We start from the raw sequence: 17,259 nt of genomic DNA on the forward strand, positions 1-17,259 counted from the left end.
GCCAGCAAAGGAGCATGTGGTTTCACACTGGGCTCAGATTCTGCTGAAATAGCCTTGAACTTCAAAAAGAACTCTTGTCTTTCCCTGCCCATCTGGATGAAGCCGAGCATGGTCTTCTCAACATGATCTTTGAGGCACAGCAGCCCTTCAGAACTTTGGTGCAAATTGTAGTGATGTTGTTATTAGCATAAAACTGTCTTTTGAGTGACTGATAGTACAATGGAAATTCTTGCGGTGATGCACATACCCTTTGGCCTGTCCGTGGTCTGATCCTCTCATTACTCCGCTCAGAAACCCAGCTGTGAAGCACCATCTGTCAGCAGCAGCAGCATCTGTCCTGGTGGCAGCTGACATCTGCGTTAACTCTTGTAGAATTGCCTGAAGGCCCTTAGGTGGGTGTGAGGCTGGGGGTGGCAGGCTCCGTCTTGGTGCCTTTAGTGAAATACTGCTGGCCCTTTCAACTAAAAACCGCCCGTGATGGTGTGCTAAGTGCTTGCTTTTTCACATGCTGGAAGGCTCTTTTAAGACTTCTGCATTCCACAATGCATTAAATCTTCCTGCTAATCTTCCTTTTCCACTCAACATTATACTGCCATGCAGTGAGACTTGAGTAAATGCTCATATGATAGACTCAGGGAAGGGTTTTCTGTTTAATTCTGCAGAAAATGGTGTTGGAGAACCTCCTGATTTGTACAACATGTGCCCCCTCCTTTCCAATTTGTGCCCTTTCTGAAACGTCAGAATGGGACCATATTTGGAAATAGGGTTATTACAGATGTAATTATTAAGATGAGGGTAACTGGAGTAGGATGGGGCCTTAATTCAATAAGGATGGCATTCTTATAAAAGAAGAGATACAAAGGCACACAGAAGGCAGACGGTCATGTGACCACCAGCAGAGGTGGTAGGCATGCTGCCCCAAACCAAAGAATGCCAAAGATTGCAGGCAACTGCCAGCTGCTGGGACAGAGGCAAGGGATAGATTTTCTCTAGAATTCTGGGGCGGGGTGGGGGGGGGCATGGCCCTGCCAGCACCTTAATTTGAGACTTCTAGCTTCCAAGACTGTGAGACAAGAAATTTCTCTTATTTTAGGCCATCTAAATTAGTGGTAATTTTTTACAGCAGTACTTAGAAGCTAATACAGAGTACAATGTAGTAGTCACTACTGGGAATCTGTCTGAATTTTATAAGTTCTGTTTTGTACCCTCAAGACATGGCCATTACGTAAAGATTCTCTTTGGGGGTTAACAGATTTTTAAAGAAGTTCCCAAAAGGAAGGGGTAGTGCTTATTAAGAAACATCACAGGATCAAAGTTATTTCATCAGGAATAAATTTCTAGTTTACCCACTCATTTGGTCCTTCACTCTTATGCCAGCTCTCTCAACACATATGTACTGCGTGCCCATAATGTGCCAAGCACAGTGCTTGCTTTGGAGGGTAAAGCAGTGAACAAAACTGGTTTTAGAAGATCGACCCTCATGAAGTCAAGGGTCCTTTGGACAATGTGGGACTTCAGGACCTCTCCAAGGAGATAGAACTCAAAGCCTCTGGCCAAGACAAGAATTACCAAATTACCGGACCCTTATCATTGCCCCACTGGTCTCATTGTAATGCCCTTCCTGCACCTTGAGCAACCTGGCCTACTCCTTCCTGCCCCCTACTAGGAAAGGTTATATGGCCCACCTCTCACCCTGCTCCTATAGGGGCCTTATATGCCCCCAGCCAACCAAAAGCCCTCTTTCCCCAGCCAATCAGCAGGTCAGCTAGTGTATCCTGAGACCTCTCCTCTTGCTGGACTATAAAAACAAACACGAGCACATGCTCAGAGTTGACTTGCCTTGATGATCAGGAAGACTGCCCGCTACACTCGTAGTGTCTCTTAGGTCTATAAGCTCTCCTTTCCCTTCACCTGGCATGCTGGAAAATTCTTTTTCTGACCCACATGCACAGACCATGACAAAGAAGACAGACCAGATTGTTTGCAATCAACCTACATATTTTAAACATCATTATATAGAAAAAACAGTCACACTAAAGAGCAATGAAATTTTGTGAGTCAAATAGCATTTGGTAATATCGCTTAATGATTCTGTTTGATGTTTTAAACATACTGCATTTATGTTTAGTTCTATTCCTGTGTCTATGGTTTACCTCCCCACTCATAGACTGTGTCTTTGTTTTTTCTAGTGCTGATCATAATCCTTCACAGGCAATAGAGTTAGCAGTTGAATTAAATGGAATTATTGATTAAGAATAAAAACAGGGAGGATGGTTAATAATGGCTAGCATCTATGAAGTAGCTGTTCTATGTATATGTCTTATGAGCAATTGACCTCATTTTATTCTCATAGCTGTTTCTACTCCATTTCACAGTTGGGGAAACTGAGGTTCTCAGAAACTAAGGAAACTTCCTTCAACTCAACTGGCTAATTAGAAGCAAAGCCAAGATTTGGGTCTAAGCAGTGGGTGGCAGGCTCTGTGCCATCTGGGGTGACATCTCATGCTTTAGTCACACTGGCAGCCACCTGACACCTTCCATAGATTTGTTTTAAGAGGACTATGTCAGAATCACGTGCCTTCCTTCTTTTTCTTTTTAGTCATCATGGCCTCTAGCACAAAGGCAGAAAAGACTGGCTTTAATTGAGATTTTAGTCGAAAAATGCAGTCTTTCTTCACCAAGGTAAAGAGAATGACACTAGTAGGATGTGGAATGATTCTGGATGGACTTAAAGCATTTCTATTTACTTCTTTCTTTCTTTAGCTTTGGCTTCTAAGCTAACACCACGTAAGTGACTTGATACCTGCAAGATCCTGTGTGCGGTTAAGCCTGGGCTTCTTTTTCACACCAAAGTTTTTCTCGTGCAGTATTGGAGTAGGGACACCCCCCTCCTGCCTTGCGGCCGAAGATCTTGCTTTTCTTAGAGAGACTGGGGACTGTCCTTATGCAGAGGTGAAAGGGGTCATCCCCAGGCATCCCCTGGCTGTCTCACTCCAGTCAAATCCCCGCAGGTTTCTGAAGAGCCGAGCTTTGCAGCAGGTGTGTGTTTGGATCCCAAAGCCCCGTGCTGTTCTGTTAGCATCTATGATGTGGCTGGAAGCTGCAGCAGGATTTTAAGTAAATGGCTCTGGAGGAGCTGCCGACTCAGCAGTGGGGTTGACCCTGTTCCTCTCCTGGAAGAACTCTGTGTACTTTGTTGGCCTGCTCCTGCCGCAGCTCTCAGGATCTGATTTCAGCTGGAAACAACAAACACTAGAAGTTTCAAAGTTAGAAACCACAAGTACCAAAGCCAGCACCCTGTCATGCAGCATTATTCACAGTAGTCACAAGGTGGAAACACCCCAAGTGCCCATCAATATGCCCTCAAATGTTGTGTGTACACACAATGGAATATTATTTGGCTGTAAAAAGGAATGCAGTACGGTTATGGCTGCAGCCTAGTGAAACCTTGAAAACATGGTAAGTGAAGAAAGCGAGACACAAAGAGATGAAGATTCCACTTCTATGAAATATATAGACTAAGTTAATTCATAGAGACAGACAGTAGATGAGAGGTTAACAGGGGCTAGGGGAGGGAGGAATGGGGAGTCATTGCATAATGGTACAGAATTTCTGTGTCAGGTGATGAAAACATTTTGTAAACAGTAGTAATGGTTGCACAGCCATGTGAATATAATGGATGCCACTGTATTGTACAAGTAAAACTAGTGAAAATGACAAATTGTATGTTATATATATATATTTTTTTTTTTTTTGGTCTTTTTGCTTTTTTCTAGGGCTGCTCCCACGGCATATGGAGGTTCCTGGGCTAGGGGTCCAATCGGAGCTGGAGCTGCCAGCCTACGCCAGAGTCACAGCAACGCAGGATCCGAGCCGCGTCTGTGACCTACACCACAGCTCATGGCAATGCCGGATCCTTAACCCACTGAGCAAGGCCAGGGATCGAACCTGCAACCTCATGGTTCCCAGTCAGATTCGTTAACCACTGCACCACGACGGGAACTCCCTATATATATTTTTAAAGTAATGATAAAGAAGCAGCACCCTGAACCATATCTTGTGTCACTCAGCAATGAGGCAAATGACGAAAAGTGTCCTTGGCTTTTCTTGGGCTGAACATAAAATTGTGAGAAGGGCAGCCTCTTAGAGGAATGGCAAAGCACATGGGCAGGGTGAGGTAGATGCTCAGTTAACTTGTCTCATTCCCTGTCTCTGCCCTGGACCACCCGCCAGCTAGAGCCTCTGTGTCCTGCTCAGTGGCCATGAGGTCACTTATTAGGAGCTTTGCGAAACTGCAGGAAAGAAAGTTCCTATTAAGACATTAAATGGTTTGAAAGGAAAACAAAACATGACTGCGTATTCTCAATTTTCTTTCCTTTCTTCATCTTGTCCTCCTTAGACTGCATTGCCAACCTTCAGGAGAGAACAAAAGGAGGAGGAGCAAAGCAAAGGACACCAGCCACAATTTTTCACTCACAATACAGTAAAGTAGTGGCTCAGGATTTGATTCCTCATTTCTCTCTACTTCAGCATGTCCAACTCCAGAGAACTCATCTATTAAATCCCGTTGGCCTGAAAGAGCTAATACGCTTTCACAATATGTGTTCAGTTTCTTTCCAGAAACTCATATGCACCTGGGCCAGAGATTAAGCCAAATCATTCTTTGAGATAACTAATATTATTATTCTGTATATACAGACATTTGAACTGTGGATCAAAGAAGATAAGAAACCATCTCAAGATAACAATCAGGAAAATAACATTGAATTCAACACACAAACATGACCCACTGCTCCCTTGATCTATTTCTGAGATAAAGAAAAAAAATTCTCTTTCCTTTGGTGTGGACATTTAATATTAAATCAGGCTCTCATGGTATACAAGAGCTGCTTGGAAACAGGGTACTTGATAGAAACAGGAAATAAGGGGCTCAGGCCCCCACATGGGTTCACATGGTCCTTTGTGGATTTCATATCAGAAGTCTGCAGCTGAAATCCACAGGAATGAATTCAGTGCATATAATCTGGAATTGATAAAGGGAATCAATTTTGCCCGTGATTTCTTGGGATGCTTAAGAATGTTAGAAATCATAGAACCCCACTGATTCATTTTTTGTTATGTATTGATTGATCTTTTCTATTTCCTTTTACCTTCCTTATGTTATCAATGAGTAACAATGGAATGTCTGACTGTTGTGTTTTAAATATCTGCATTTGCAAAATCAGCCGGGGCACAGGAGATGAGAAGAGAGAAAAAGCTTAGTGTTGCAGCTTTTTTTTTTTTTTTTTTTTTTTCTTTTAGGGCTGTACCGGTGGCGTATGGACATTCCCAGGCCAGGGGTCGAATTGGAGTGCAGCTGAGGTCTATGCCCCAGTCACAGCAATGCGGGATCCGAGTTGCATCTGTAACCTATGCTGCAGCTTGTGGCAATGCCAGATTCTTAACTCAGGGAGGCCAGGGACCCAGTTCACATCTTCATGGATACAAGTCGGGTTCTCAACCCCCTGAACCACAATGAAAACTCCAGTGTTGCGGTTTTATATATGGGAATTTTTTAAAGGAGACCTAAAATCCCATTCTTAGGTGGTCCCATTTAATGAACATTCACTTTCTCTTAAGACATTGGGAAAATCTGGCACCTTCTAACAAAAAGCTTGAAGGAATTCCCGATGGGAGTCACATTCTTTTGCTAATATTCCTGGATTAACGGTGTGCCTCAAGTGACCGAAATGATCCACCCACCACCTAATTTATCCATACTATGGTTCAGAACTGTATGTGTCTTTATTCACCTGTTATAGGCAACTCTTACCAACCTCAGTGCATTATTAGTCTTCACTTGCTTTGATGTTTTTATACTTGGTACCTAATTGTTCAATTGCTCTCATGTGGGCCTTTCCCCCACATGGGAGGAAATTCAATAAAGAGCAAAATTTTACTTTACCGAATCCAACAGGCACAGTTTGGATATGCCAACAACCCCTAATGGGGGTTTTGGCCATTGGTCAAATAAACAAACTTTCATGTAGCCGTTGGATAGAGAGCAGAATGGCCAACCTTGTTTATGTTCGAAGGATTTTTACTGCATATATAAGGCATATGTAATTTAATTTATATGTATATGTAATATATAGTAAAATAATAATTAATGTTTTAAATTTCATTTCTTGTTTTCCAATACAAATTGAATGGTGATAAACGGGTCAGTGTTAAACAATCATGCATGGACCTCACCAGACTGGATGTGACTGAAGCTTTATAAGCCATAGTTCAGAGCAACCTCTCCTGCCCTGAAAGGTGGGGGTACTAGAGGAAATAGATGGAATTTTTTGTTTGTTTTTATTCCTATTTTATGGAGAAGGCAATGAGGCTTAGAGGGTTTAAGAGATTTTCTTCCGGGCATGGTGCATGGAAGTGGTGGATATGGATTGTAAACTCATGTGGTTCTAATACTGTGATGGGCAACTGTATGTGTCAGAGTGGCCAGGCTGCAGTACCCACCGATGTAATCAGGCACTAATCTAGCTGTTGCTATGAAGGTGTTTTGTAGATGTGATTGACTGTATGGAGACTACCTTTGATGACTCTTGATTGGATGACGGGACTTCAATCCAGTCTCTTGAAGACCTTACAAGCGAAATGTGAGCTTTAGTGGAAAAGAAAGAATTCTGCCTCGAGGCTGCGGCATTAACTGCCTGAGTTTCCATCCTACTGTCTACCCTACAGATTTCCAGCTTGTCAGCTCCAGCTATTCTGTGAGCCAGTTCTTTTCAATCTCTTTTTGTGATTCTGATCCTTCTGTCTTTCTTTCTTTCAATCTATCTAATATGTATTTGTATATAGATATATAAATATATAAATGTCCTACATATATCCATATATGAATGATACTATGTATATTTATAGAAACAATACTATAATTTCCCCTGGTCCTTACGTTTATCCTGATAGGAGATACATATATATATCTCCAATTGTATTTCTCTGGAGAAGCCTGACTGATACAGACACTAAAGCCTGGGCACCACGACACCATGACATTTGCAAAAGGTGAAGGAGGTACTCCCATCCCCGCCCAGTCCTTTCCAGTATTTCCCTAGGCTGGGCTGCCTGTCCCATCTTCCCACCACTGCCCTCTGGTCTGGACTTCCCTTATGTAAAACTCCAGGGTTTAAGGTGACAGGCCTGACCTTTGATTTGCTAAAGGAGGTAAGAAATGTAGACAATAGCTTGGACTTATAAGAACACTGTCATACTGCAGATTTGCTTCTGACTATTAGAGGCCAAACATCACTTTCTTTTCCTTCTAAGTTGCTCCTGTGACATTTCCTCTATAAGTCTCCTTTCTTCCCATCCCCGACACACACACCTTTCCCCTCCACTTGAGCTCCCTGGGGACCAGAAGCAAGGCAGGAGAGAAGAATGTATTAATGGTATCCAAAATATGAACCTCGTTACATTAAGATTGATTGACTTTTCTAAATGTACTTTCCTAAGCGATATATCTGTATTATTTTATTTACTCTAACCTTACCCTGTCTATAGTAGAGAAAAACAATGCGTTGAGAGGTTTAATAATTGCTCAATACTAGAAAGTGACAAGTCCAGGCTAGAAACCCCAGCCTCCTGAGTCTAGATCCAACACTCTATTCACTTAAGTGTAGTAAAAACTAATGTAGTCAGTCCTTACTGTTTGTGGAGTCCATAGTTGCTGATTTGCCTACTGACTGAAATTTATTTGTAACCCCAGATGAAGACTCACAGTGCTTTCGTGGTCATCTTAGACTAGACATGAACAGAGTGGTGGAGAATTTGAATGGCCAGGTGGGCAGGGTGACTTCTTGTTTCAGCTCTCATGCTGCAATTAAGTGTCCCCGCTATAGTCTATTTAGTGCCATGTTTTTCACATTTTCTGTTCTTTTTATGGTGATTTCCCAATCTGAAGTGTCCCCCAAGTGTAGTGTCAAAGAGCGGCCTGTCTGGTGTTCCTGAGTGCAAGGGGGATGTGATGGGCTTTACATGTGTTAGATGGGCTTCCTTTAGGCTTAAGTCACGGTGTTGGCCTTGAGTTCAGTGCTAGGCATGAACAATATATATTAAGTAAAGTGTCTTTAAAAACATACATAAAACAAGGTTAGGCATTGAAGGGTTCACCAAAATGAGATCAGAGGTTCGCATTTACCTAATCCTGTGCTCCCCGCAAAGCAATGACTCCGTGTTAATTCACTGTTTGCAGCGACTTCATAGACTATGACAAGAATGGACTATAGCCAACTCTCTGTTATCTTTCTTTCCTTAATTATTTAATTCATTAAATATTCAGGCATTCTGGAGTTCCCTTTGTGGCGCAGCAGAAACGAATCTGACTAGGAACTACGAGGTGGTGGGTTGAATCCCTGGCCTTGCTCAGTGGGTTAAGGGGGTTAAGGATCCGGCATTGCCGTGAGCTGCGGTGTAGGTCACAGACGTGGCTCAGATCTGGTGTTGCTGTGGCTGTGGTGTAGGCTGGCAGCTACAGCTCTGATTCGACTCCTGGCCTTGGAACCTCCGTATGCTGTGGGTGTGGCCCTAAAAAGAAAATAAATAAATAAGTAAATAATTAAATTAAATTAAATAAATAGACATTCAAAAGTATTTTACTTATCGAAAGGTATACATTTTTTATGGAGGTTACTTATCAGAAGGTATACATTCTTTACAGAGATGACATCATGCCCAAAGGGACAAAAGTTGATTGGGGGTGTGTGTGTAAAGTCTTACAGTTTTTATGTCAGCCCCCACCAGAGATGAACCATGACAGATAAATGGCACTGCCAGGCTACAAGAAGCCTGCCACAAACTAAGGGAGAGTTTCTGCACTGTCTCTGCTAACTCTGAGGGAGGAGGCTGTGAAGTGAGCAGAGATGGTGGGAGCAACAGAATTCTTTCAGAGCCATAAGTCACTATGAGCAATGCACAGTGATGAGAAGAAACAGCAACCATTTGCTGTTGCTGCTCAGGTGATACTGCCCATGAACTTGGATTGTTTTATTGCTGTCAACATTAGTAAACAAAATCCTGAAGAGCCTTTGTGTGAAGCCCATTGATGCTTTTCTACTTTGTCCTTTTTAATTTTTTAAGTTAAGTAATTTTTTTTTTCTTTTTGTGACTGCATTGATGGCATAGGGAAGTTCCAAGGCTAGGGATGGAATCCAAGCCACAGCTGCAGCCTGTGCTGCAGTTGTGGCAAAGCCCGATCCTTTAACCCACTTTGCTGGGCTGGGATTCGAACCCACACCTCTGCAGTGACCCTAGCTGCTGCAGTCAGATTCTTAACGCACCGCACCACAGTGGCAAATCCCTACTTGGTCCTTTTTTAACCTCACACCACCTCACTAGGGTATTACTACTGTGCAGGGACGACTGTTGGAAAATAGTGTTTCTCAGCTGCATGTAAGAGTTTAGATCATAACTTGTGGAATGAAAAGAGTTCATTTGGGACGTAATTGGTTGGTCATTGTTTTAGTTTTCCATTGCCACATGACAGATTACCTACCATGAATTTAGTAGCAGCTTAACACAAGATACACCTATGGAGTTCCCGTCGTGGCGCAGTGGTTGGCGAATCCGACTAGGAACCATGAGGTTGCGGGTTCGATCCCTGCCCTCGCTCAGTGGGTTGACGATCTGGCGTTGCCGTGAGCTGTGGTGTAGATCACAGACGTGGCTCGGATCTCGCATTGCTATGGCTGTGGTGTAGGCTGGCGGCTGCAGTTCTGATGGGACCCCTGGCCTGGGAACCTCCATGTGCCGCGGGAGTGGCCCAAGAAGTGGCAAAAAGACAAAAAAAAAAAAAAGATACATCTATTACTTCACTGTTTACTTTGGGGCAGAACTCTGGACTTAGATTAGATGGATCTTTTGTTCCAGATCTCGCAAAGCTGCAATCAGGGCATTGGCCAGGGCTGCTTTTTCATCTGAGATCAGGGTCCTCTCTTCCATGCTCATGTGGGGTTGGTAGAATTCATTTCATGGCAGCCACAGTTTATGGTGGTTTGCTTCTTTAAGCAGGAAGGGTCTCTCTCCTCTGTGCTTTTAAAAATCATTTACTTTAGTATTTAGCTCAGGCCCACCCAGGATAATCAGTCTTTTGATTAACGTTAATGCTATAGGAAATTGAATTACATTTGCAGAATCTTCTCACCAGTGTCATGTCCTGTTGCTTAGTGATAAGTTGCAAGTTCTGTCCACACTCAAGAGGAGCAGATCACCAAGGATGTGGGAATTGGCTTAGCCTGTTCAGGCTGCTACAACAAAATACCATAGACGAGGTGGCTTATGACAACAGAAATTTAATTCTTTTTTTTTTTTTTTTTTTTTTTTTTTGTCTTTTTAGGGTTGCACCCATGGCACATGGAAGTTCCCAGGCTAGCTACCAGCCTGCATCACAGCCACAGCAATGCCAGATCCGAGCTGTGTCTGCGACCTATACCACAGCTTATGGCAATGCCGGAGCCTTAACCCACTGAGCAAGGCCAGGGATCGAACCCTCATCCTCATGGATACTAGTCAGGTTTGCTACCACTGAGCCACAATGGAAACTCCCAGAAATGTAATTCGTACATTTCCGGTGGCTGAAAAGTCTGACATTAAGGTGTCTGGTGAGGACCTGCTTCCTGGTTCATCACGAGCTGTCTTTTCCTTTGTCTTCACGTGATGGAAGGGGCAAGGGAGCACTCTGAGGTCTTTGCAGTAAGGGCACTAAGCCCATTCATGAGGTCTCTGCCCTCATGACCTAATCATCCCCTCCAAAAGGCTAATCACCTTCTAATACCATTGCACTGGGGATTAGGTTTTAACATATGAGTTTTAGGGAACACACAAATTCCATCTGTAGCAGGTACCATGGGGATCATCTTAGAATTGTGCCCACCATGGTCATTGGCTCTTCCTTCCCTATCCAGTGAGTGTGATTCATATTTGTCGACTTTTGGACTTCCCGTGTGGCTCACAACATATTTGTCGACTTTTGAGTGACAGTGGGAGAATGATTAGCAATATTAATGTGTGCGTTCAAATTGAAAGAAAGATGGAAACTCAGCTGTCAGTGGAGCTTAGATTACTTGGACTAGAGTTTCTCAACCTCAGCACAAGCGATGCTCTGGACTCAATAACTGTCTCTTGTGGGTGCTGCCTTGTAAGATGACCTGTAGCATCCCTGGCTTCTGCCCACTAGATGCTAGTAGCACCTTCCTCAGTTTTGACAATTAGAAATGAGCCAGAAAGACAAAGACAAATACCATATGATATCACTTATAACGGGAATCTAATATCCAGCACAAATGAACATCTCCTCGGAAAAGAAAATCATGGACTTGGAGAAGAGACTTGTGGCTGCCTGATGGGAGGGGGAGGGAGTGGGAGGGATTGGGAGCTTGGGCTTATCAGACACAACTTAGAATAGATTTACAAGGAGATCCTGCTGAGTAGCATTGAGAACTATGTCTAGATACTCATGTCGCAACAGAAGAAAGGGTGGGGGAAAAGTGTAATTGTAATGTATACATGTAAGGATAACCTGACCCCTTGCTGTACAGTGGGAAAATAAAAAAATATTAAAAAAAAGAAAGAAATGATACCAGCCATTGCCATATGTCCCCTTGTGGAGAGAGGCACCCCCAGTTGAAAAGAACCACATTAGAAACACAAAGTAGGTTTTTTTCTTTGTTTTAATGAAAAGCCCATTAAAACAGGAATTTTTTTTTTAAGGTAATACAGCTATTTGGAGCTAGCAGATAATATCCAGATTCTCCCTGGATAATGCCTCCTTCTTAGATTTGAAATCTATAGTTTATAGTTGCAAGGAAAAAACTAATATTGTAGGCGTGTTTCCCACATGTATTTTCTTATTCACATGTTGCCAAAATGAAATTACGTTATCATATCTGACTATGTTTTATAATATTGTCTGAGTATATAGTCAAGCCATATTATAACAGGGCTTTAGTTGGACTATGACATGGGTCAGGTATTTCCCAGAAGATATTGAATGTGTAAGGCAAGAAACCTAATAAACCCCATTCTTGGTATTATGGCTCCTTTCTTGGAAACAAGTGATTGGCTTGGTATATATGGGATGGAGTGGAGGCCGTGGTCCAGTTCTGAAATGACAAGACTCAAAAGCTGCTCTTTGTTCTTTTCTCTAGGCAAAGGCAGCTCAAGCATCTCATCCGACGTGAGTTCAAGTACAGATCACACGCCAACCCAAGCCCAGAAGAATGTGGCTACCAGCGAAGGTAGGCAACGGGACTTCATTATCTCTTGCCCACTCTTCACAGGGCTGGCTGTGTTTGGAAGACACATAAAATGTGTGAGTCTCAGTTGTCTTCTGCTGAGTGGGAGAATACGAGAGTCTTAAAAATGAGAAGGTCAAGGTTTCCCCAGGTTTCTTTTTGTTGCATTGCTCTCATTGTCGACTGAAGTTGTTTGGGTGTGGTTCAAGGCCGGTGCTGTTATTTTGTGAAAATATAGCAGGCGGACTTTTGGGAAGCCTTGTTCTTCAGTGTGGAAAACATTCTGATTGTAAAATCCTCATGCTGCAGTTAAAAGATGCTGCAAGAACTTTCAAAATAGGAATGCTTGGAATTCAGGATTTTGACATTTGGAAGGTCACAGTCGTGTGATTCGTGAAACTTGAACTAATCCCCCCATATTTTGGAGTAGGAAAAGAGGTTCATTTGATTCTTTAAAGAATAAGGGAAAAGGCTTGCTTGTCAGGACAAAGATTGGTGGCATTGTTATTCCTGAGGAAGAATCTGACTATATGGAGAACATGTGTTGGGAATTCATTTGCTTCCTAATAGTTGAGATAGCTTTTTGGTCATTACTTACTTGTTTGAATGTGAAATAATTGCTTCTGAGGTAGTTGTTTAGTAGAAAGTTGACCCAGTTATGGAATCAGCTTCTTTTATTTTAACGTTAAGCACAATTAAATGACCTCTTTTCTCCAGAAAAGGTCTTTCTAAACCAATTGTTGAATGGAGGTCCATATAAGACATTAATGCCGTTCATAATGAAAGGCTCTGTGAGGTGTCAGTTGATTTTTTTTCACAACCCTGTCTAGAGCCTACTTTCCTAACATGTACGGTGTTGTGCGAACACATTTCCAGTCCTTGTTTCAGAAACTTAATTTCTGCTGCTTATAATATGGGAAAGCATACTTCCAGCCTGGTGCCAGTCCTCTGGGCTATTTGATTGTTTTGATCTGCATTACAGTTTATGCATTAATGATAAAGGTTTATTATCTCTGTTGTGTAGATCTCTTTGGCCCTTCCTTGACTTGGTGTCTTTCAAATAAGAATTATACATTATTTGTGTTAATTATCCTTAGATTGATGGATAAATAGCTTTTATGACTGATCGTATTCCCTTGTGTTTAATGCCTTAGTGTGCCTTAGCGCTGTTGTACCAACACTGAACCAACATTGGATGGCCAACAGGTTGGAGGGTATGCATTAGTGCAGTCAAGTACTAGCTAGCAACTCAAAGTACATTTTCTGCTTGTTAATTCAAATGTGGGAATTAGATCATTCTTGAAATTCAGTTAATGTAATGTACAGACTGGGTAAACTGATTCGAGACCTTTGCTTTGATTCTTAGGAGCCAGAGTGGAAATCATTTCAATTTAATTGATTTATGATCCACTGTAATGAAAAAATCTGTGTTTTGTAAGATTATTACTAATTTCCATCATTAGTTTACAGTCACACTGGTCACAGTAATTTGCCTAATTTAGAGGCTGTGAAAAAGAAAGTTGAAAGTATGTGAAAGCATTTCTCAGTGTTTCCTATCCTGATTTAGTTCTTTTAATATTTTTCTCTCTGTTTCAAAAATAGAAAATACAAAAATATATGTGCTCTGTTGAAAAATGTTTGCTTTTTATGCTGCAAAAATATAGGGATTTAAAATTTTCATTTTTATTTCGCCTTTTTCCTAGGAATCTTCTTTTGGTGTAGGACCAACCAGTGTTTTATTCATTTTTATTGCAGTGCATATCAGGTGAAAAAAATGGGAAAATGAGATATTCATATGAAACAATTTTCAGCAACTGGGCTAAACTGGTATGGGATTTTTTTTTTTTTTTTTCCCAAACTCTTAAGCAGAAGAACCTCATCCTTAGGGCAGACGCTATCCATTTTTTGGCTTATCTGAAAAACTTAAAAATGTGCCATTTTGCTGTTTATTTGCATGAATCTATTTTTGTGCTCTTGTTTTTTAATCCGTGATAGTGAAAAGTGTTAAAAAAGGAATTGGGTGTGGGTATTAGTTACATTAAAATATGTTTCATGGATGTTGGCAGCAAATTCGTCTCATGCTATCAGTCTGGTTTTTCAAGAAGGAAGCGTAATAGCTATGTCAATCTTCTCGGTGCGCGGGTGACAGAGGCCAGGTCCGCCTCTCAGGATGAGCCATTAGGCGGTCACATTCTCTGACCTCCACAGGGTGGGTTTACCTGACAATATGCACGTCATCACTTAGAAAACACCTGGGAACCCACTGTCTGTAACACACCGATGAGAGAAAAGACAGCAGAATGCGGACATTGATTTTTACACACACTGCAGAAGCACACATTTAAAAATGCCTCTCTACTTTTTCTTTCCACTGGTTTCTAGAACTGTGTCTTACTTTTGATGTTAAGAAGATGTTGGGTCAATGGTATACGTGGCTTTCTGGAAGCTGTTTGATTATAGTTATTTGTCTTCAGTTCTTTGATCCTCTTAATGAATTTTCAACCTCTGAATTCACCTACATCGTCACCAAGAAGCATAGGCAAGGTCCTCCTTTACGAGTCTGAGTGATACTGATTTCTAAACATGATGTCTACTGTGAAGGATCATATTCAGTTTTTTTGCAGCTTTTGAAAACCATGGCCATTCCTATAATGGGTTGGAAGCATTTTGGAGCAGTATTGACTTCTTCTTGATGAGCTGGATGAAAGGTGTTGTTTTGGTTCCTAGGCTGGTGGCATGTATGTGTCTGTGTGAGTGCACATGTGTGCATTTGTGTCCAGCCTCCATGGGATAACCTGATGACACAGGCACCATCTTTTCCTAGGAAACGTGTGGGTACCAACTCTATGCATCATATGCTTGTCAGTAAGCTGTGTGCCTGAGAATGGAGGGGAGGGAGGGGCACACCTAACATGCACTGACCTGGGGCTGGTGGTGGGAACAGTGGTCCCGGGTTGATGGTGGGAACTGTTAATAGGCATGAGGTTATCTTACTGGGGAGATGACGATGTTCTAAAATTGGATGGATGGTGGTTATACAGCTCGGTAAATTTACTAAACCTCATTGAATGTGACACAGGAAAATAGGTTTGGGGGAACTGCTGCCTGACCTTCAGACTTGTATATAAACCATCACAAACTATTTCTTTAATATGCTGCCTTCCAACTCTGAGAGGAGGTCTGAACAGTGGTGACTGGATGAGTCTTGGCCAGTCCAATGTGCAGGGCTGCTGGCTAAAAGGTTCTCTTGATGTGCTCTGGCCTTGGGGCCAGTGCTGGCCTGAAAGCCACCATAACAAAGCCACCATAACAAAACCCTAGATTAGCAGATTTCATGGCCCAGCATGTGGTGCCCTGTCAGAATGGACTTATTGTGGTAAAAACATATTCTCCCATGAAGCTCTGGAAGACGTGAGAGATTCTAGACCCACAGATTTCTTGACCTTTTTATCAATTGATTTTTTTAGCTTTTCTTGGATCGTCTCTAACCTCAGCTTAGAATTTAAGTATTTTATCACGCAACCGTAATGACTGGGGTGTCCTATTTATTCATGCTAAGTCAACGCCTCTGCTAAGGGCTTATGTCTTTGTTTTCTGTCTCAAGTTCCAGCTTATCTACTTTGGGTCATAAGGCTGTTCCCCTCGGATATGGAGGATGGTGGGGTCAGATAGTGATGCAATTTTTTTTTTCATTTTTAAAATTTTAATTTTTTGCCAGTTTATTGGGGTAAAATTAACATAGAATATTGAGTACAATGTGAAGATTTGATGTATGTGTCTACTGCAAGATGATTACTGCAAGGTTAGTGATCCATCACCTCACAGTAACCAAAATTTGCTTTTAATCCAAAAGAGAATGGTATTTTTTGTACTGGATGGTAGTGTTCTGTCCAAAGCCATGCAAAAGTTTCATGAGTCTTAATTTTGTGACTCTAAAGCCATCCCTTTCAAGGAATTGGCAGCCTGCAATGCTTTCTTTCTGATAAGGTATAGGTTTCCTTTAAGCCCATTGTATTTCTTGTGCTGGTTTAAGTTCCTGATTTTCTGACACTGTGGGGGGTTGGGTTCAAGTGTAGAAAGCTGGAAACTTTCCATTTTTTCCCCAGCAAAATTTGCATTCCAACATCATAAGCCACAGCTTAATTCTTTCCAGTTGTGTTACTATTCTTTCTCTTCCTTTTTTTTTTTTTTTTTTTTTTAGTATTTCTCAACCACAGGGTGTTTTCTCTTGTACTAGAAAGAATGGCCTTTGACCTTCAGCTATTTGAAAGTCATCTTCAGCCGCAAGCAGAATCAGTTGAATTAGGTTATCATGAACTAGCTTCCCAGGAACAGTAAGTTGAGCTTTGGCTTCTTTCATGGAAGTGGGGCATGAGGGTGTGGCTTTAAGGGGGACAGCTCAACAACTCAGCCTTCTTTTGAGCTGGAGGAAAGTGAGGCAGTTAGTTCAAAGGCCAAATGCAGTTGGCTGATGAAGAGTTAGCTTCCTTCAGCTGCTCTGTAATCATTTTCAAGTTCAGATAACTAACTGACAACACAATTTATGGATGTGATGGCTGTTTATGCATGTTAGTCTTCAAGCCAGAGAACTATGGAATCATAGGATTTTTACAAACCACAAAAGCCTTGGCAGGAGTTCCCTTCATGGCTCAGCAGTTAAAAACCTGAATAGGGTCTATGAGGATGCGAGATCGATCCCTGGCCTTTCTCAGTGGGTTGTGGATCCAGCATTGCCGTGAGCTGTGGTGTAAGCTAGCAGCTGTAGCTCTAATTCAGCCCCTAGCCTGGGAACTTCCATATGCCATGGGTGCATCCCTAAAAAGCAAAAAAAAAAAAAAAGGCCTTGGCAATTTTCTGATCTAATATACTCATTTTACAAAGAAATATCTGTGGCACAGATAAATGAAGAGATTTGCTCAAGAATGCACACCTAACATATCGTCAGGCAGGAGTTGGACACAGTATTGAGTGAAAGATGGTCCAGTTA

The 17,259-nt window shown here is 41.9% G+C and overlaps 1 protein-coding gene across 1 annotated transcript in view; it reads left to right on the forward strand.

Moving 5' to 3' along the window:
* The window catches only part of FBXL7 (F-box and leucine rich repeat protein 7), a 409,742-nt gene that overhangs the window by 100,739 nt on the left and 291,744 nt on the right, over positions 1-17,259 (forward strand). The window contains exon 2 of the mRNA XM_003133850.6: positions 12,186-12,275. Within this exon, the coding sequence (XP_003133898.4) occupies positions 12,186-12,275 (90 nt within the window). The remainder of the gene's footprint in view (positions 1-12,185; positions 12,276-17,259) is intronic.

Source organism: Sus scrofa, chromosome 16 (genome assembly GCF_000003025.6).
Source record: "Sus scrofa isolate TJ Tabasco breed Duroc chromosome 16, Sscrofa11.1, whole genome shotgun sequence".
NCBI classification, from domain to species: Eukaryota; Metazoa; Chordata; class Mammalia; order Artiodactyla; family Suidae; genus Sus; species Sus scrofa.